A 22,302-nucleotide genomic window follows, 5' to 3' on the forward strand; every position below is an offset into this window, starting at 1 on the left:
TTATTTTCCTGGAATGAATAATTCCGTTAAAGCAATCAACATTATTCATTCACTCACTCACTCACTCACTCACTCACTCACTCACTCACTCACTCACTCACTCACTCACTCACTCACTCATTAAGACTATATATGGAGGTGCAACCTAGGATATCCCGCCTAGAGGATATGGGGGGGGGGGGGAATGCCTCTGAGGCTTCCATTAGTAACAAGTATTTTATTGTTAATAGCACCTATGACATCTGAACTGGGCTTAAGATGAAATGAAGTAGTTTACCTGCTCTAGCCAGAACTTCAAAACTCCTTTCCTAAGACTTATTTGTCTCCCTCTATTGTTGTCTTCTGTCAGTGAAGAAAGGCTTTTGTGTTTTGTTTGTCATATTGTTCTTGGTCCCTGATTTTGGTATTGTGTGTTTGTGCTGAAATATTTTATATATACGTTATTTTTTAAACAAACTTTTAAAATTGAAATGTTTTCATGTTTGGTGTTCATTTATATGTTTGATGTTGGGGGTCCTATTTAGGTGAAAGGATGGAATAGAAACTGGCAGTCTTCAAGCAAAGGTTGGATACACACTTTTCTTGGATGCTTTGGGCTGATCCCGCATTGAGCAGGGGGTTGGACTAGATGGCCTGTATGGCCCCTTCCAACTCTATGATTCTATGAAATGTTTTAAGTAAAACAAACAGAGCTGAACACATTGCAGACTCAGATCATTAGTCTTGGAAAGTCAGAATTGTCTGTTCTCACTGGCAGCAGTTCTCACAGTCTCAGGCAAGAGTCTTTCATATCACTTGCTTCTTGGCCTCTTATTGAACATACCACTGGACATGAACCTGGGGCCCTGTGCATGCAGAGCAAATGTTCTGCTATTATGTCACCAATTTCTAGACAAAAAAGGTTACATAAAATAGTTTGTATGAATGACCTGGTCTGTAAAGGATCTTGATCTCCTTTTTAAACACATACAATATGTATAAGCTCCAACAGACTGCATCAAATGTAAAGTAACAACATCCATGTGAGGGCCCAGTACAGACACTGTGGATCATTCTGGCTTCTTAACAAACAACGTAATAACAGCAAGATTTAACACGTACAAGACCAGTTGTGAGAATTCCTAGGGTATGTTAATGAAACCAAAGGAAATTCAGAGTTAATAATTTAGCTCCTCAGTACTATACAGTTAGAACAATTTTACAAGAAATTAAGCCTCTGAACAGCTCTTTATTCAAACAAGCATCTTACCCATCCAGACTTCTCCAAATTGACCTGCTCCAAGCTTTTTGACTAATTTAATTGAGTCCCGTGGGATCTCCCAGGCATCTTTGTCCCACGGTTTCTGTGGTTTGGGACTAATGCATACTTTCTCCAGCTTTCGACATAAGCCATCAGCCTGCTCTGTTTAAGAGATAAACAAGATATGCTACAATTTAGGGTCTTAACCAACACCTGTTAGGTACAAAAGCCATGCACAATCAAGGACTCCTGGCTTGAGGAATTTTTACTCACTGAGCAAATGGCAGCCTCACAACTGCTCTGCCCCTGGGTTGTGTCAAAATAGTGAGATTTTATCCTTGCTTTTGCTGTACAACTCATGAGCCTTGAACAGTGGCTGGATTTATTGAGTACCAGTTGCAATGAGCATACAAAGACAACACAACATTCTATGGCAAAACATTTTCTCTGATTCTTAGAAATAAACACCAGAGACCCGATAGTAGGATCTTTCCCGTACTGACATACAACCCCCATAGATTTCTTACCCAGAATATTGATTAGCTTTGTTGGAATGTACATTGTGGAATTTGTGTAAGATCCTACCTATCTTCTGTGTTTGTCTGTGGCTGAGAGCTAGATTTTTAAAACTCTAATTCGAATCATCTCCCTAACTACTAATTAGTTTGAGTCATCCAGAAGACGGGTAGGTCTACCTCCCACTGGCATTTCTAAGGAAGCTCTTTTCTCCCAGAATGCTCCTTGTCAACCAGTCATATCCCAGGATTTTGGGGTACGTTCACACTGATTTTGCTGTCTCCTCTCCCCACCACATGTGGTACTTGTAGAGGGGTGTATTGAGAAACAGGAATGCAAAACGTCTTATTTCACATATTATTTACTTTGACATGGCTGTGTACTTGGCTGACAGATAAAATATGTATAGCTGAGAGACGGGCATTTTATATAGAAAAGAACAGTGGAAAGCAGAATCAGGCCTGAAGCATTTTAAAAAGCTCTACTTTGCTTCAGGTATGGATCAGCTCAGAATTCTCACACTAGGTTTATTTCTAATACACAAAAACATTGTCCTCCCTATCTTAAGATTCTGAAAATTAAAAATCAACAAGATCAATGTGAAAATTGCTATGAATTTTTAAAAATTAAACAATGCTACTTGTACCACCTATTCCACTGCTCTTGATTTTTCTGCCTGATGCCACTAACATAAGAAGGAAAATGCGATTGAATCAATCCCATCCAGTTTTGGGCAACTCAGTATCAAACCATGGTTTATGATCGCTTTAGACAATTGTCAGCAGCATTCACAGGAGACACATTAGACTAAAGAAAGCTTCTTAACCAAATCCATCATTACTCAGCCTTCAAAAACATGTTTGAAGTTCTATATAAGCAACACACATATCAAAAGAAAAAGAAATTAGTGCTAATTTGCCCTAATTAAAATCAGACCCCAAACAAACGAATTAAAATCAGAAGGCAAGTGTCTTCAAAGCATGATTTCCCCCTTACCTGATGAAAATAGTTTCATAGGAAAACAGGGGGGGAATCCCATAAACATTTGTAAATATTGGCATTAAAAACATTTCTGTGCACAAGTTAAATAGTGCTCTCTTAGAAGCCAAAGGCCATTCTTCTTTCCCACAGCTAGTATGATCACAAGAATGCTACAGTGTTGGTACAAGATAATTACAATGCTGATAACTTTAGTTTATCACTAGGTCTTCACAAGACTCGAAAAACTGCTTAATCTCCGAAACAAAAAACATCCTGTTTAAAGTTAATCTGATTCTCCCCTTACTTTAAGACTGATAAAAGCCAAGTTTTGTCTTTTCTGCAGCCTAATTGTTAAAATGCATTTGACATAAGTTACTTGAAATAGAAGAGCATCTTGTGTTTTGTGAAGCCAGTATTTCAAGAACTGACTTACTTTGATAATGTTTGATCATGTCACTGATGGAGGGAAAGGTAATTCTTGGGGAGATGTAATATCCTCCATTGTCTAGACTTCTGATTTTGTAGTGCTTGACAACATCACCCTGTTGACTGTCAATGTCCCTGATGGACAGAGAATAGCTACCTGTGGACAATTAAAAAGTTACATTACATGCATTACTGATGAAATTCCCACCATATCAAATTGTTGCTGTCCTGGCCAGTTTTAATGCTAAAGCATTATTTATTCTTTTTTTAAAGACTTGTAGAAGAGAGACTGAAATTTCTACTAGATATTAATCCTTTCCAAAGACTGGGCCAAATAATCATGTTTCCGATCCAATAAAATCACCTGAAGAAAGACAATAGACATTATACTTTCTCTTATGCTGCCTTATCAAATATTTTTGTTACTGCCATTAGTTTCTGCCACATTTCACAGAAGCAAAACTTTAGAATCTGGATTATCATGTTACTATTTATTTGCAAGATAAAATCTATTGTGGTAATTATCTTGAAGAATTCACACCTGTGCTTGAGGTTTCTGTAGAGCAGGTAGTCAACCTGTGGTCCTCCAGATGTTCATGTACTACAATTCCTATGAGCCCCTGCCAGCATTTGTAGTCCATGACCATCTGGAGGACCACAGGTTGACTACCCCTACTGTAGAGTGTAGGTCATCAAATTACGCCAAAAGGGCTACCATAGCAACAACCAAACTTTTAACACTTCATAAAAAGCGCTCTTTTGTTTTCATATGCCACCAATTCCAACAACAGTAACAAAGCAGAATTAATATATGGACTTGCAGCCTTCCATACTCCACTTCCTAAAGGAATGGATTTTGACAAACATAGTAACACATCAAAGTGCACAAATAATATATCTAAGCTAGGCTAAACATTCCTGAATTGCTTTTTCCCATCAAGGATCAGGAAGGCATGAGTGCATTGAATTTAGGGATCCAGAGCAAATCCTGGATTAGGAAGAAGCTTCTCTTGGATGAGCAGGACAAAACTGAATTTTAAAGTGGAATGGAATATATTTGCACATATTTGCCTTACAATTCATTGTTTTCCTATAAATGCAACAGGTTAAAAATGATATTTATAATACAAGAGTATCATATACTTTTCTTATTAACAGTAAGAGCACATTTCCTATGTTAATTTTTATTTTTCTTATATTTGTATACCACCGTCCCCTGCAGCTCAGGATGGTTTACATAAAACGTGGGAGAACATGGAACAAGTACTGTACAACTCAATAACAGCATCAAATAAACAACAGTAATAACAGTGGTTTCAACAGGTTCAGTAACTAATTGAACAACATTAACATGTTAACAATCCCATGGTTGGTCAGTTCAGGATATTTAGTTCACGGGGAGGTGTTCGGGGGGGGGCAGTTGATGTTCGGTCAACCTCAACCAATAAACAAACTGGGACAAAAAAAAAGAGTGACTTCAGAGATCAAGTCAATGGGCTTAGAAGTATGCAACTCTGTTTAGGATTCCATTTTTAAGTTTCTCCTTTCATAATAACTGGGACTCTTAAAGGGGATTAGACCATGATGGAAAGTTTATAGTTACTGGGAGATAAACAAATTTCAGTTTGCTGAGGCACGTTTAGGGGTGATTACAATCTGGAGTTAGCTTGAAGCCTTTGAACTTTAATCTCAGCTCAGTGCACAAGAAAAACACCTGAACTCAGAAACAAACCACATTTATGTTCCCTGAGAACAAACTCTAACATCTTATTTGTGAGTGAACTTTTGAAATTTAGAAGTATAAATTTTAGGAGCTGAAGTAAAAAGGCCTTTCACATGTCCTTTATAAATTATTATTAAATGGACTAAATTCATATACCTGAAGAAGCATATGGAGAAACCTTCAACTAGCCAAGTGTACATTGAAGAAGATCAGAAGGTTGAGCTTACTTTGGACACAATTCAAAAGGCCATTGCCTACCTTTTAATGTTTCACTCTCTCGGATAAGGAAAGCTCCAGGACTATTTCCTGGTGCAAGAAGTTGCCTTTCTGCATCTTTCCTGGTTATATCTTTAAAAAACCATCTGAAAAAAATATTTTGAAAAAATTAGAACCTTCCTTTTCCTGTTGGAAAAGTAGTGAACAACAAAAGCTAAATATGATAAACCTACTCTTCTGTTTCTAAGGTGTTGACTTTTGCAACATAGTTGCTTGGGATAAAGCCCTCATTCTTGGTCAAGAGGGATTTAGCTTTCCACCATTCTCCATGCCTGAGAGAGAAAAAAGAGCAAAACTCAGCAAATAGGAATGATCATCTTTATCAGTCTCCAAAAATCAAACAAACAAAAACCTCTTAGTCTTCACTGGGAGTGGGGAAAAGTCATGCTGGCTGTTAGGCATAACTCCAATCAAGTGCTTTGAGGACTTGTTTATATGAGTCCAAACCCAAATATGATACCTAAGGTTGCCAACCTCCAGGCAGAACCTGGAGATTTCCCACTTACCAACATCTGTATTCATACTATTCAGTTGTTCTGTCAAGTAAACACTTAGGTGGGAGAAAATTGCTCAGGCAAAAGCCTGGGTGGGGGATTATAATAACAGAAAAAAGAACCTATCCTAGGCTATAATAAACAATTTCACAATGAATGTAAATAACATGTCTAATCTCTTCTTTAATTGAACAACCAAAACGGCCTCCAGATTATAACCATTTTCAAGTGAGTTTTCATCAGTGGTTGTTTTTCAACTTAATGTTTGCTAATGAAGTCCTTCAATAGGATCAATTATTCTTGGCAGGATTTAAATAATATATATGTGGCCTTTGGCTCACAGGTACGGGGCAGTCTAGTCAGAAGATTGTTCCCACTCACTAGGTGGGGGATTAGGCAAGGGTGGCCCTTCCAGATGGTAAGAATTTGGCCTTGGCCTCAACCAAATGCCTGGTGGAAGAGCATGATTTTGCAGATCCTTCAGAACCTTGGGAGCTCCGTAAGAGCCTGGATCTCTATTGGCAGTTCATTCCACCAGGCTAGAGGAAGGCCAAAAAAACCCTGGCCCTGGTCAAGGCCAAGCACACATCTCTGGGTCTGCATGTTGGAATTTTCAGAGTGAAAAGTGGGCATATATATAGAGATGGCTCCTGAGGTATGCAGGCCTCAGACCACATAAGGCCTTAAAGATTAAAACCAACACCTTAAGCCTGACCCAGAATTCAACTGAAAACCAGTGCAGCTTTTGGAGAACAGACTGTATGTGGGCTCTCCATGGGGTCCTCAGCATACTAAACTTCAGTAGCAATGGGAGTATAGCTGTGCAATCTGTGTTCTCATATACAAAGGGGAGTTCATCTACCTAAAGTTGTTTACCCTGCATGTGATACAAGAACTACCAGTTATTCAGTAATTTAAAAACAGGTCTGTGTGTATTTTCTGCAACATCCACTTGATCAAACTGGTATGGTGTCGTGATTAAGACTGTCAGACTAGGATCTAGGAAAGGCAGATCCAAATCCCCACTTACGCCATGGGAACTTGCTGGGTGATCTTGGGCCAGTCAGATACTCTAAGCCTAACCTAACTGAGAGGATTGTTGTGAGGATAAAACAGACGAGATGAGAATGACATATGGTGCATATCTGTCTTAACCTGACTTCAGATTCAAGGGAGATCCATGTAGAAGGAGCCTGGTTGATGTTTACTCAGTTGTCTTGTTGTTCATTGGCCCCAACCAAATGCTTGGCATAACAGCTCCATCTTACTGGCCCTGCCAAACTGGTTCAATTCTGTTAGGGCCTTATGTCTTCTGGGAGCACATTCCACCAGGTCAGGGCCAGGACGGAAAAGGCCCTGGCCCTGGTTGAGCCAAACATACTTCTCTTTGGCCATGGATCTCCAATTTGTTGGAATTGGACAATCCTAAAGTCCTTTGGAGGGTATAATCAGTCAAGCATTCCTTCAGATACGCTGGGCCCTGATTTTAATTCTGCACTATATTATGCAGAACATTCAGCTTCTCAATAATCTCAATATTCTTTTAAAAACCAAACAAGTTTATTGTATAGAACTATGAGGACAGGGTTGATAATACATTCCTGCTGTGTTAAGTCTATACTTACTCCTCAAGAACTGTCATTTTCTCTCCTTTCTTGAAGGACAAATCATCTTCATGAAGACCATCGTAAGCGTACAAAGCTACTACAATGGCCCGAAAATCCTTCTCCTCTGCTAATATAGAAGTTTAAAAGATATTTTTATTCATTTATAGATTTTAATTTAGATTCATAGATTTTACTAACTTGTACTAACCAGTGGCTTTTGTTAACTTACCTTCTGGAAAGAACCTCTGACCTGGTAAAAGTACATCTGCTTTTTGCTGGAATAATAATAAAAAGGTAGTTAATGTCCTTGCCAAATGTATGAATTTGCCTATATTTGTCACTATTTAATTACATATTTTTCCCTTGGCCAGTGTTTAGGGGCTTTTACTAGATCACCAAGTGAGGGCTGGGAGAAATAGAAGTACAAAATTCACCAGGCTTGTACTTGTCCAAGGAATTAGGCAAAATAGTAGTATGAATAGTATGAAGTCCCTTTCTACCATTTCCAAAGATCAAAACAGAAACAGAGAAATCTTCAGATTCAGAGATTCTCACTGGAGTTGCCTCCTGCTGAGTAAGGTACTGCCAGATGCAGGCAGTAGTAAAGGTAAAAAATATTGTTATTTTATGGCTTTATTATCAGAGAGGGCAGAGGGGGTAATAGAGCCTCTCTCATGCCTTGTTATATGCCAAAAGAGTAGGCATGGATCAGTGCACCTCTGATCAGAAATGTGGGCAGGGGCTAAGCAGAAAAGGAATGGACTGGAGATGTGTAACAGTTGCATCATATCCTATAGGCCCCACCCCAACTCATTGTGTCTGCATAGAGACAGGCCACAGTCACTTGGAGTGATGGAAAGGCCTTGTGTATATAGAGGTATTTTCGTTTACCATTGATGTCTTTTGTTGCAATGCTCAACCCATGCACAAACTAAGAGAAACGAGGGCTATGTGGAATGCTTACATATGGCAGGAAAACCCGTTACCAAAATGTTTATTATTTATTTATTACTGTAGACTGACTGGAGGAGAGGTAAAAAAAACTAGAGTGGACTTGTACAGTTGTGTTCTGAATGTATATAGTACTAACAAGGGAAGTGTAAGGTGTGGGTGAAAGCAAAGACAATGTGATAACCCTACCATTCATTTAAATTGTATGGGAAAGGCACTCTGTTTCTTGTTCTGAACATCAGCAATGTCTATGAAATACTATTTATTAGAGTCACACAAAATGACACAAAATATTGTGCAGCCTACACGTCTTCACATTCAATGTATCACATTAAATAAAAATAGTGAGAAATAATTTTTCAGAATTCTTTCAATAATGGCTGCTTCATCCTTTATCTTCTGTGTATATGTAAAACAGGTAATATTAGATAAAAGATATGCACAAAATAGGCATCATGTTTTAATTTTTTCAGGTTTTTTATTTAACTGCTTGTTTCCTGTAAATAGGCATAAATAGTTGATCAAGAAAGGATTGGTATCTTGCTTGTGGTTATTGATGTGGAACATCTACTGGGGCACTCCCTCCAATGGAAGCCTATGGACATGGCATCCGTAGTTCCGCCCCCAGGGACTGTGCTAGTAGATGGACCGCATCAGCGGCACCAAAGCACTGAGGCGCACTCATTGCTCTGGCGTCATTGTCGCCGCTGCCAGTCTTCCAAGGCCACTCCTGCCCTCCAGAAAACGGGAACAGCCTCTGGAGACTGGGGGGGGGGGCAGGGGCAGCTCAGCATGACACAGCGCTGTGCACCGCTGGGCTGGGTCTGCTTCCGCTATGCCTCCGCTCTCACCCTCCAGAGAGCGGGGGCCGCCTCGGGAGACTGGCAGGAGCAGGGCCAGCAGGTAAGGGGAAGTGGGGGGAGGGAGGGGGCAGGAAGCAAGGATTCTCAGCCCTGATGTGGGTATTCCACATGTGGGTATTCCACATCAGGGGCGAGAATCCTTTTCGCTTGATTTTTTTTCATAAGATGCTGATTAAAATGCATTCAGTTCCAGCATGATACTATTCATTTAAAATTTTAAAAATACCCCCCAACCATTTTTGGCCCATAAGGTAAGCCAGGATTTTAAAAATTTTTGACCATGATGGTACTGCTGAAAAATGTTTAGGCTTTGAGGTAGCAAGAAGTAATGTCAGCTGACCATGTTTCCTCGCCATGCCCCCCAGAAGTGAGAGGAGCCTTGAGTGGCAAACTTTTCAATGGCTGGGCCCTTTACCTTCCCACTGCCTCCAGGCTCATCACTGGCCACTTTGGGAAGGGGTGGATCAACCTGCCCAAATAAGTATATACTTAAAAAAAAAATTAAAACTCCTTTTTCTTTCACAGGGTGGTAGGGCTCTCCCCAGCTGCCATTAAAAAAAACATGCCATGGTACCACTGAGGGACCTTCACAGTACCATATGGTACCTCGGTATTGTGGTTGGGAAATCCTGAGGTAAGCATATGAAAGGGCACATTTCCTATTTATATAATCACACTTGCAAAAGAACAGTTCCTTTCAAGTTATTAAATACCTTGATATTCATGAAACAAGCAACATATTTTGGAAGTCATTTTAAATAGCAATGTTCAGTAAGAATGTTTTAGTTATCTCAGTTTCTTTAAAAGCATCAAATACGCCAAGAATTCATAAGCCAAATGGTATTTATTGAAGAATGAACAACCATATAGTTGTAGATTGAAAAGCCATATTAGTGAACTTCAGTCAGTGGGACTGTCTTGCATATGCATTGGTGGGACAAAGTATTCAGTGTGCTCATGGAACTATTCACAGACGTCTATTGTGCATAAAAGCTTGTGATTTCAGCAATATTCTTTGCAAACTGAACAACTACAAACAAAAATCAGTTTTCACTTCAGCAAGCTTTTGTTTTTTGATTGAATTTTAAGATGTGCTGGTCATGCTGTGATCTTACTCTTGCAATTCTTCCCTGAGACTATCTACTTACTGGCCTTTGCTGTTTATTGGACGTTGGATCCCTCACATAAATAGTTCTTTCAGTTTTACGTACTGGTTGGTTCTTCAAATCTAGCCCATCTCCATGAAGATTGTCTTTTCGTTTGGATTTTATACATCCCATATTTCCTGCTGGAATAAAAAAAGATTAAGCAAAAATTCTGTACAGGGTATCCATATACAACACAGATTTCTGGCACAATTCTAGAAACTGGATATTTGTGACTTCAAATTGTCAGCATCCTATTGTTTAAAATAAGCTGAATTTAGGTTCCAGTGGCACCCTTAAAACCAACAAAATTTAATTCTGGATAGTTTTTTTGTGCATATACACTTTTTCTTCATAAAGCTCTCAGCTTTCCACAGGGCCTGCAAAATGGAGCTCTTCCGTCAGGTCTATGGCTGAGGCCAGTGCTAGCAGAAGATCTTAAAAATAGTTTTTGTAGTTTTCTATAATTTTATGGGGGTTTTAATTGGGGATTGTATTATTGTTCTGAACTTTGTCAAGAGCCGGTCTGTCTGGGAGTGGTGGGCAATAAATATACACAAAAGCTTATATCCAGAATTGAACTTTTGACACTGGGCTCAACTTTTCTTCTATTGCTTCAGACTAATATGGCTACCCAACTGAATTTAAGTTTTTAACTTAAGGATGGTCTTCGAGAGCCAGCTTGGTGTAGTGGTTAGGAGTCTGGAATTCTAATCTGGACAGCCAGGTTTGATTCTGCACTCCCCCACATGCAACCAACTGGGTGATGTTGGGCTCATCACAGTCTAATAAAGCTGTAATATCAGGGCTCTCTAAGCCTCACCTACCTCACAGGGTGTCTGTTGTGGGGAGAGGAAAGTTAAGGTGAATGTAAGCCACTTTGAGACTCCTTTCGGTCAAGAAAAGTGGCATATAAGAACCAGCTCTTCTTCTCCTTCTCAAATAGAGCTGCCAACTCTGGGTTGGAAATATACCTAGAGATTTTGGTCGTGCGGCCTGGGGAGGGTGAATTTTGAGGAGAGCAGGCAGTTCAGCAGGGTATAATGCCATATAATATACCCTCCCTGTAGCCAGTGTCACCTGGAGGTTGACAACCCTTAACTGAAATAATTATCCCTTTGACAATTTCTAAGAAGAAATAAGTTTTTGAAAAAGAAATAATTCTAGGATTCATTTTTAAAATTTCAGAATGAGACACTGATTCAGGTTGGACAGACAGACATATACAGTTATTTATGGTCTGGTTACCAAAACAATAAGCATTTTCTAATTTCCCTGACATGCTACTTCACTAACAAATGATGAAAACATTATTGGTCAGCCTTTTTCAAACTTTCTGACCGTGGAGGGAACCCCTGAAATATTTTTCAGGCTTTCAGAAACCCCAGAAGTGCTGTCAATGGGCCATGCCTCCCTGCCATGCCGCCCTCAGAAGTGATGTCACCCAGACACTCCCACTAGTTGTGACCAGGACATTCCCACTGCTACATCACAGGCGGTGATGTCATCAGGACCCCTCTCCTCCTGTGTGACCAGAATTGATGTGTCTAACCCATTCCATCCCCACCTACATTTGACTGTTGTGTATTAATGTAATAACTGCTTTGCCAGAGTTGCCAATCTTCAGATGAGGCCACAATTGTAGCTCTCCAAGAGCTACAACTGATCTGCATGGCTAGTGTTGCTGTTCTCATTCTGTTACAAGTGATATTCTAGGTAACAGTGATCAGTTCAACTGGAGAAGAGAGCTGCTTTGAAAAGTGGGCTTTGGCATTATACCCCACTGAAGTCCATCCCCTCACCAGTCTCCACCCTCCTCAGGCTCCACTCTCCAAATCTTCAGGCATTTCCCAACCCAGAGCTGGCAGCCTCAACTTAGCATGAGTCCCCACTCTGTGCCCCTATCCAAACATGCAGAAAGCCTATAAAACCCCTGGAGAGCCAGTTTGGTGTAGTGGTTAGGAGTGCGGACTTCTAATCTGGCATGCCGGGTTCGATTCTGCGCTCCCCCACATGCAACCAGCTGGGTGACCTTGGGCTCGCCACGGCACTGATAAAACTGTTCTGACCGGGCAGTGATATCAGGGCTCTCTCAGCCTCACCTACCCCACAGGGTGTCTGTTGTGGGGAGGGGAATGGGAAGGTGACTGTAAGCCGCTTTGAGCCTCCTTCGGGTAGAGAAAAGCGGCATATAAGAACCAACTCTTCTTCTTCTTCTCTCACAGAAGCACAGGGTTACCTGTTCCAGGTAGTGACAGATAATTCTTTTAAGCTGTTATACAGCCTTGTTTAAAAAACAACATGGCAACGTGATATCCCCATTGTTGTATTTGCTACTTAATATGTATTAGTGCCAATGAAAAGTATACTGGAATTCCAAGTCAAATTGAAACAAAGCTGAGAGACAGTACACTGGATTCCAGCATAGACTCTGATTACTTACAGCAGTGGTCCCCAACCTTTTTAGCACCGGTGACCACTCAACGCTTGACAATTTTACTGAGGCCCGGTGGGGGGGGTAGTTTACTCCTCTACTCTCAACCACTGCGCTAACGCTCTCTGGTCGCTATGGTAATGTTTAAACATCTCTTCAAAATATGATACACACACGCCACAACAATGAACATAAGGAACATTTTATTTTCATGGAAATTTTAACTCATGACAATGACAAATCAATGGGAACCCTGAGCTTGTTTCTCTGCAACGAGATAGTCCCATCTGGGAGTGATGGGAGACAATGACACCCAAAGTGTGTTGTAAAGGGCCGGGGGGGGGGGAGAAGGCGTCCTTCGCGGCCCACCTCCAATTAGTCAACGGACCATATGTGGTCCGTGGCCCACAGGTTGGGAATCGCTAACTTACAGGACTGTCTCTGTTTATGTAATGAGTATAAATGAATGGAATGCTCCGGCATCCATGAGCAAAGAATCTAATCAAATGTGAAGAAGAATCTGGGGTGGGTAAAGACAGGCTGTAACCCAACCCTAATTAATCTACAGTTAAACAAGGAAGTAGATTTCTTTATTATCCTCCCTACTGTTAGAATCATAGAGATGGAAGGAGTCATAGAGGTCATCTAATCCAAACCCCTGCTCAACGCAGGATCAGCCTAAAGCATCCAGTATAAGTATCTGTCCAGCCACTATGAGAAGACTGCCAGTGAGTGGAAGTTCTCCACGTCCTTTGACAGCCGATTCCACCGCTGAACTATTTTGACTGTGAAGACATTTTTTCTTGATATCTGTCTAGCCAGTACCGTTCTATATGTAATCATGCCAATCAATTTCACATGCTGTAGTTTTAGAGGCCAAATATACAGATTTGTGCACACAGCATGATCAATAAATGCTGCACAATTGCTGGAGGTTTTTTGGATCCCATATTAATGTGGATTATCAATATTTCCCTGTGTTGAATACTTTTTGTTAGAGGCTTCCTGGGTTTTCTGTGGTTTGCTTTCCATTGCCACTGCTAAACTGAACAATGATTTTCTATGTGTGAATGAGATGAAAATGAAAAGATACATCAGGAAAAGCCCTATAATTGCTGTATGTTTTGTCAGGTTTTGTCATCTACTGGTTAGCCTGGGAACCAGCCAGACCACCTAAGAGGAGAATGGCACCGATATGAAGACTTCCATTCTGCATTTTACATGGCATTACTTTGAAAAGCATGCTTTGATCAATCAAGAATATAATTAAAGATAAAAGACACTGCTCTCAGTTTTATCAAACGCCATCTATGCTCCATGCCCTCAGTCACATCATAATAAACTCTATCACATGGATCTCTGCTTAGTTAAGTGATTTTGATTGCTGTAAATGTCCATCACTACTTTCTTCATTCCTTAGTAATATCACCTGTATTAATGCTAGCTCTGTTGAACAGCAGCCGGTGGAAGACAAACAGAAGGACTCTGGAGGTTGGATTTATCCTGAAAATGATCAGTTCTGGCAGAAGTGAAGTGAAACTTACAAAAGATTAGAAACTGCAAATGCAGCAAATAACACACATGAAGCAACTAAGAGAAAAGTTACAAGAAAAGAGAAGAGACAGTATGCAATTGTGTAAGGTCTTGTTTCTTCCATCAATGGAAGCAGAACTAGGATGCAACAAGGGCATAATTCATGTATGAAGCAGGGCTGTATGTTCCATATATTTTCCTCCTTCCTTGGTTCCAACAGAAATGGAAAAAGCGCACGGAACAACAGATCAGCGGTTGGGATTATTAGATCCCACCATTTGTGTTCTTCGTGTGTCTTCATTGTCATTAGTTTCAGGTTTTCTCCTTTTTATTGGTATCCTTGACAATTCTATTGCTTCTTTTAATACAATTTACATACCATTGATGTACAAATAATGTTGAAAATATATTCAATTTATTGGGAAATTTTCAGTGTGAGGAAAGAAAAGATGTGAAAATGAAGACTCATGGATTCATTTCTCAGATGGGAGAAATGAAATCAAAATGGCAATATTCCAATCAGACTAGGCAGCTTTCAAAATCTGGCCTCGTCCCTAATAAAAGGGTGGCAGTAATGCAGTGCCCTTTTCTGTGTGTGCTATCAGTCACAATTTATTAGAAAACAGCTATTTGTATATATTTTTAAAAGCATCTACCACTGACACATCTAGTTTGATCCACAAAGAGGTCCTGTAACAGTGAATTCATTCAGTCACTACAGAGAGCCAGTTTGGTGCAGTGGTTAGGAGTGCATACTTCTAAATTGGTGAGCCAGGTTTGATTTCACATCCCCCTGCATGCAGCCAGCTGGGTGACCTTGGGCTTGTCATGGTGCTGATAAAGCTGTACTGACCAAGCAGTAATATCAGGGCTTTCTCAGCCACATCCACCTAACAGGGTGTCTGATGTGGGGAGAGGAAAGGGAAGGCGACTGTAAGCTGCTTTGAGACTACTTCGAGTAGAGAACAGTGGCATATAAGAACCAACTCTTCTTCTAGTTCTAGCTCATGAACTTCACCTTTCTCCACATATCTAGAGCATATCTCAACTACAGGCAACTTGTAGGGATTCTCTTTGCATGAAAACAAAGAAGAGTTTACCTTTAGAAGAGTTTAAACCACCAAGATAATAATTCTGTAGTTTCACTTCTGCCACTCTATAGCAGTGCATGTCCATCCAGATAGGGGACACTTAGAACATTAACCTATGGCATACAGATTGAACACATGTGACTGAGACTCAATTAATATGCCGGAGGAGTACTCAAAAACTTACATATATTTTACCAACATAAAATTGTAAGATTACCTATTTTTCTGTGTCTCAACTTGAGTTCAAAATCCCCAAATATAGATTTCTCCACTTCCTCCCCCTCTTCCAGCTGACCTCAGAAACTTTCACTTCCTCAACTGAAATTCCAGCAACTGTCTTAAACTATGTTCCCCATGTTTATTTCATTTAAAAGGCCTTGTAACTAAGCATTTAACAAGAGAATAATAATTTGATAGTAATCTCTTTTAACAAACAATAATTTGATTTTAAATACTAGAACACAATACAGAGGGAACTCCCAGGAGAAATAACAACACCACAAATACAGTACTGCAAATACAAATTCTGGTTTGGTAATCAAAGGTGCAATATATTGTCAAAAACATGAACTCCACAATAATTACATAATAATACAAAAATGAAGTCCCATGAAAAGTGAAATATAAATCCACATTTGGCTCTGTGGCCTGGCAGACAACCCAAATAATTCTGTCTGTTTCGAATCTCTTTCTTGGTTAGTCAGAGGAGAGTCAAATAGACATTATGCTGATTCTGATGGGCTCCAGCCTTGCACAAGAGCAATATCATAGCTTACTCACAAAATCTGAAACAGACTGAATTATCTGGGTTTACTTAATTTGGTAGGACATTCCCAAGTAGGTGTATTTTGTCCTGCTGCCTCAATCAATTAGAATCAAGATCACAGGTCCATCTTGGTCAGTATCTCTGTTTTCTAAGATCACAGGCCAAGTCTTTCCCAGCCTGTCAACTGAAATGTTTTTTCTTTAAATAGATTATCAAGAATAATGTATAGTTTGAAATGCTATTATCCTCTTTCACTGTCTTTTAGAACTGGCTATTATCTCTTCATTCCTAAATCAAGAAGAAGAACTGGTTTTACCCTGCTTTTCACTACCTGAAGAAGTCTAAAAGTGGCTTACAATCGCCTGCCTTCTCTCTCCCTACAACAGACACTCTGTGAGGTAGATGAGGGTGTGAGAGCTCTAAAAGAACTGCTCTGAGAGAACAGCTCTGTGATTAACCCAAGATCACCAGCTATCTTTGTGTGGGAGAGGAGAGAGTCTGCTTCTCTTTAACCACCACACCACACTGTTTCTCTATGTCAAGAAAAAGAGATTGCCCATTCAAATGTACCATGTCACTTGAAAAATAAAAGTACCATGTATCAGTACTGCTCTTGGCTACTAGAACAGGAGCATCAATTGTGAGGCAGGACTAATCCAAACAGAGTCAGTGTTTTCTCTCTCCCTCAGGAAAAAAAATTCAACTCAAAGATGTCTGTTTGTCAGAAGTGTAGTTGATAGAAGCTAAAAATAATTTTAAAACAAGTTTGCCCACATGACATATGCCATGGGAATCTCTTTAACTTGCATTAGACCTCATGACCCACCATATGGTAATCTCTTCATCTTGCAGATGTCTGAGGAAGAGTGCTTGCACTCGAAAGCTCACGCCTTGAATAAATCTTTGTTGGTCTTAAAGGTGCTACTGGGCTCTGATTTTATTGTTCTTCTTGCATTAATGACGAAGTTATGAGCCTCTGGTTTTTAGGGGCATTTCCTAATCTGCCTCTGCAAATTTGCCAGTTTAGTTTCTCTTTCTATTTTTAAGATTCTGCACTGGAGAACTCTGTGTGAGGGGAAAGTCAATACACAGAAGACTGATTTATTAAAAAGAATATATGTAACAGAAGGTGACAGAAAGTGGTAACTGACTATTCTTTTGATGTCATTGTGCAGTTGACAATGACCTAACAGGAAAAAGTTCTGGAGTCACTTTTCCCTACCAAAAAAGGTAGCGGAACAAGTAGATAGGAGAGCTGGGTTTTTTGTACCCTGCTTATTCGCTACCTGAAGGAGTCTCAAAGTGGCTTCTAATCTCCTGCCCTTCCTCTCCCCACAACAGACACCTTGTAAGGTAGATAAAGCTGAGAGAGTTCTGAAAGAACTGTTACTAGCCCAAAGTTACCCAGCTGGCTGCATGTGGAGGAGGCAGGAATCATACCTGATTCTCCAGATTAGAGTCCACTGCTCTTTAACTACTACACCAAGCTGAAGGAAATTCATTCCAAACATCGGTGCAGGATTGAGAGTTACATTCCTGCTCCTATTAGCAAAGGGCAAGCTTACCACAACTAGTTTAAAAAGCAGCTCATATTTTTAAACTTCCCTAATGCAACTGTGAGAAAGATCTCACAGCTCACAATATTGCAATAATGTGTGCTGATGGTACTGTAGGCACATACATCATCATAATGCCTCTTGGGCATTGTAGTTTGGTTTCAACCATGATGGAAAGCCACCTGGAAATTCAGCTGCAAGTACAACAGAAGAATTTAGCTTTGAATGGAGGGCAAGCAGCCGTATAAAAACAAAAAAAAAACAAGCCAAATTGAACCGAGGAGACTCTCACAACAAAAAACAGCTTTGGTGGGCAAATGTATTTACATTATTTACCAGCATTTTCTCATTGAGACTCAAAGTGGATTGCAAAAGTAAGTCAGTACAAGGACACATCTAATAAACAATGTAATGACACTTGGAATGCAGAAATATGGAACAAGTCATAAGTAGTATTCAAGTTATAAGAATTAATGCAAAAAATAGTACTATGTAAGTAAAAATATAATGCAGTAACAGCAAGATAAAAACATATAGCAACAGATAACATTTATTAGTAATACAATACAGTCTCATTCCCTCTATTGATTCAAATGGGTGGCCGTGTTGGTCTGAAGTAGCACAATAAAATCAAAGTGAGAGTTATATTCAAATAAAAGTGATTTTATTGTCCCTCTGTTGAAAAATCTTCCTGAATCATTCTGTCACAATGCAACTTTATTCTGTTATCCAAATCCTCATTACTACTAAAATAAAGTTCTAGTTTATTGAAACAAGGCCTGCTGCTTGCCATTGTTTATACAGCAAAGCTTCCTTTGGGGGGGGGGGGGAATGTTAAAACCAATTAATTGACTGTCATTAGGTCCATCCATGAATGTTGATGCTAGAGAGGAATTCTTGGATTTTCCCTCCCATTTTCAAACAAAACATTTTCACTACCAATTATGAATATGTGAAAAGTTGGATAGAAATATAATTTCTAATCTATGTTCTTCAAGAACAATTTTTAATGTTTAAAAATCTTTAATAAAAGTGGTAGTGCAATAGACTGCCATAAGAGTTACTGCAGAATAAGCTTAAAATGACAACATTCAAATTAGTGGAACCATGCTGATAATTTTCTGAGTAATGTTCATGTGCCTATAACTGATCATGGCCTGAAGAGTACAGAAGAAAAGCACATAAGGTTGTTTTTAAAAATAATACTATTGGAAACTTTGGCACCATCCTACTTCCCTTCTGCCCATCCTGTCTCATACAAGGGAAGGAGAATGACATCCAGTCAGGTCACCTCTCATCCTCCTCCAGCTCCCCTCTTTGCAAATGCTTGCATTTCATTTTCATTTAGAATGCTTTGCATATTGCTGTTTTACTGAACATTAGATTTGGGTGGGTAACAGTGCTGGTCTGAAACAGCAGAGCAAAGCTTCATGCACACTTCTTCAGATAAATTTGTGGCACATGAAAGCTCATACCTTGAATAAAACTCTTTGAGGCTTAAAAGAGCTGCTGGACTCAAAATTTGTTCTTACTAAATGTTATAGTATTTGTATTGCATTTTCCCATCAAAAATAATTGGGGGGCTTGTAAAATTAGGGTTTTTTCCCCAGAAAAACATCAATAATAAGAATAATCTTTAAAACAGAGCAGCTTTCATGTTTGGAAGTTACTACAGGATTACAATTTCCATAGCCCAAAGCCACCTAAGCAAGTACCCCATGAAGAAACTGGGATGATGTAAGCGTGGCTGCAACTAAACGGGTGGACTCAAGCAGACTGTTCATTTTCTAAACCACTGTGCAGTAAATATGCCAAAAGATTAAAACACTTTAATTTAAATTAGCAACTGCTTTTGTCCCCCAATGCATTATGGTTCTCAAGCGGATGGGCTAATACCAAACTCTTGTCTGGTTGGTTCCTTTTTGGCTAGCTAAGACAGGAAGAAACTTTTGCTGCTGTCTTGCCCCATTTTAAAAAATTAAGACATTCTGCTTTTTTATTTATCCAGTACTATATCTGCTCAATTTAACCCTCCAGTCTCATTTAACCCTCCAGTACTTAAAGCCAGAAGAGCTATAAAACTCCCAACACTAAGAATACATTGAGAATCCAAAACTTGCAAGGAAATATCCAAGAGGACTAGTGAGAGACAAAATGAAACCACACAAGATTCAGGTCCCAGGCTAAAATAGTAAATTGATCAAATGAACAGTAGTCTACTTTTCTTAACCAAACACAATTAGCCATGGAAGTCACTAATATCTTCTGGAAGCAATTCATGGTGCAATTTTAAAGATTTACTGGGGAGGGAGCTTTACTGAGCACTCTAGAACTTAATTCTGAGTAAACACGAATAGACTTTCGCTGTCACTGGAAAAATAAAAGTAACATGCTTCATTTTTTAAAATCTTTGGGGTCGCTCGTATTCTTTCACTTAAATTATTTCCGTTCTAGTTACTGTCCTTGTTTGGAAGAGGAGAACTGTAGTATAACCAGGGAGATCCCCCCCCTGTCAATGTATATAGACTCTTATCCTATCAAGAAGGCTGGGAAACATTAACCATCCTTAGGAAGCATTCAAACACGAGGTCAGATGTCCTTTAAAATTCATCCGCATCACATGAGAGATTACACTGGCCTGGCGGGCGCTTCCCCCAGGCGAGGGGGAAAGTGAGCCCTTGAGAAAAATAAGACTGACTTCCTTTTCACCAATGTACTGTAACATCAGTTCTGCCTGGTGCTCAGAGAAAAGTTCCTGTAAAGGGGGGGGGGGTGTCAGAAACACAAACTGTCCTTTAAGTGTCGCACCTTCCTCTTTTTAAAAATGTGCTCCTCCTGTAGTCCACATTACGGCCGGAGGAGGAGGGATGTGAAAGGAGGGTCTCAGTTTTCAGGACTTGATAAAAAAATCCTCTGATATATTAGATTCAAGTGGCTAGCCGTGTTGGTCTGAAGTAGCACAATAGAATCAGAGTCCAGTAGCACCTTTAAGACCAACAAAGATTTATTCAAGGCGTGAGCTTTCGAGTGCAAGCACTAAGAGTGCTTGCACTCGAAAGCTCACGCCTTGAATAAATCTTTGTTGGTCTGATATATGAGCCACCCTTGACTATGAGTTGCCCTCTCTGCTGTACAACCGAATTGCACAAGCTGCTTGTCTGACTTGACGGCCAGAACTTTGGGGAAAGGGCAGCTCGCCTCGAGGGGGCTGTGGCGGGCGGGTCTCCCGCACTTCCACCTGTCCTCCCCGTCCCTCAAGTCGACCGAGAGGTGAGCGGCCGGCCCCTCCCCGGCACGTTACGAAGTCTTCTAAGCCGAAATGAAGGGCACAACTTCCCCTTCCCGGGTCTGTAGGCAAACGAACGCGGCCCCTGAAGTGAAACGCGTGGCGGCGCGCAGGTGCCCCCCCCCCTTCCCGCAGCCGACTAGCCCTTCTCACACGCCCGACGACCCCCAAAGCAGCCGGGGCTGGCCTTTCCCGCCGCACCCCACGCTGGGAGGCTGAGCGGGAAGCATCACGAGTCAAAGTTTCCCCCGGCCCCGCGCCAGCCGCCCGCCGTCCCTACAATCCATCTTGCTTACGAGTAAGACAGGGGAGGGGAGGGGTGCGGGGACTTACTTTTCCCGAAGGCGGAGACTCGGGGCCCGCGAGTGAATCCCCCTGGTGGCTTCGGCGGCGCGGAGGTGCCTCGCTCAGAAGGAGGCCCCTGGGGCTTGGTGGGAAGGGACCCGCAAACCCGGCGCAGGAGACGTCGAGGCGACGGTCATTCTCAGCGCAGCCAGCCCCGCGCCCCTGCCGAGAGGAACTAAGCTCAGCGGCTCGCCCCGGGCGGCGGGTTGGCGGCTCACTTCCTGGTCGGAGGGAATTTGCATAGCTCTGCGGGGAGGCCGGGGTGGGCGCCCGGCGAGCTGGCGTCCGAAAGGGAAACCTGGCACTGCGAGTCAACACGAAGGACAGGGGGCCGCCCGGAGGAGGAGGCGCTGCCAAGAGAGAGGCCTCTGGGCGACCCCCGCGGCCCAAGTAGTTGGCAACGAAGGAAGGGAGAGGAGAGGAGAGGGTTACAGGGTTCTTATCTTGGCCTTGCTGGAGGGAAAAGGGAACTAAAGGATAAGCTGGCTGTAATCTGTAGTCCACTGGTCAAGTAAAGGCAAAGGTATCCCCTGTGCAAGCACCGAGTCATGTCTGACCCTTGGGGTGACGCCCTCCAGCGTTTTTATGGCAGACTCAATACGGGGTGGTTTGCCAGTGCCTTCCCCAGTCATTACCGTTTATCCCCCAGCAGCAATCTGGGTACTCATTTTACCAACCTCGGAAGGATGGAAGGCTAAATCAACCTTGAACCAGCTGCTGGGATTGAACTCCCAGCCTCATGGGCAGAGCTTCAGACTGCATATCTGCTGCCTTCCCACTCTGCACCACAAGAGGCTCTAGTACATCTGGCAACTAACCTCTTGAACCAGACTCTGGTTGAAAGACTATCATTGTCATCTGGGGCTGCTATTCACGAAGCCTAAGCATGTTCTATACTGCATAGGATTGTAATCGTGGTGTGGCAATGGGCAACTCTAAAATGGGTGGGAGGGAATATTCTAGTATAGTCTGATCGTGGCAGCTCAATGGGGTCAGTACTCAAATGGGAAAGCACCAGGAAGGACTTCGTAGACAGAGGCAAACTGCCTCAGCTTAATCACTTGCCTTG

General features: G+C 41.2%; 1 protein-coding gene across 7 annotated transcripts in view; it reads right to left on the reverse strand.

Moving 5' to 3' along the window:
- Positions 1–21,641, reverse strand: part of LYN (LYN proto-oncogene, Src family tyrosine kinase) — a 42,635-nt gene extending 20,994 nt beyond the window's left edge. The window contains exons 1-8 of one of the 7 annotated variants that reach the window (XM_077352389.1): positions 21,222–21,641; positions 10,289–10,362; positions 7,493–7,538; positions 7,282–7,387; positions 5,336–5,434; positions 5,145–5,248; positions 3,171–3,320; positions 1,250–1,402 (exon numbers count right to left, since the gene is read on the reverse strand). In XM_077352389.1, the coding sequence (XP_077208504.1) occupies positions 1,250–1,402; positions 3,171–3,320; positions 5,145–5,248; positions 5,336–5,434; positions 7,282–7,387; positions 7,493–7,538; positions 10,289–10,357 (727 nt within the window). In that variant the 5' untranslated portion in view covers positions 10,358–10,362; positions 21,222–21,641. Of the gene's footprint in view, positions 1–1,249; positions 1,403–3,170; positions 3,321–5,144; positions 5,249–5,335; positions 5,435–7,281; positions 7,391–7,492; positions 7,539–10,225; positions 10,366–21,221 lie in introns of all 7 variants that reach the window. The other 6 variants (XM_077352385.1, XM_077352388.1, XM_077352387.1 and 3 more) reach the window with 6 other exon arrangements.
- Between the last annotated feature and the right edge of the window lie 661 nt (positions 21,642–22,302).

Source organism: Paroedura picta, chromosome 9, assembly GCF_049243985.1.
Source record: "Paroedura picta isolate Pp20150507F chromosome 9, Ppicta_v3.0, whole genome shotgun sequence".
NCBI classification, from domain to species: Eukaryota; Metazoa; Chordata; class Lepidosauria; order Squamata; family Gekkonidae; genus Paroedura; species Paroedura picta.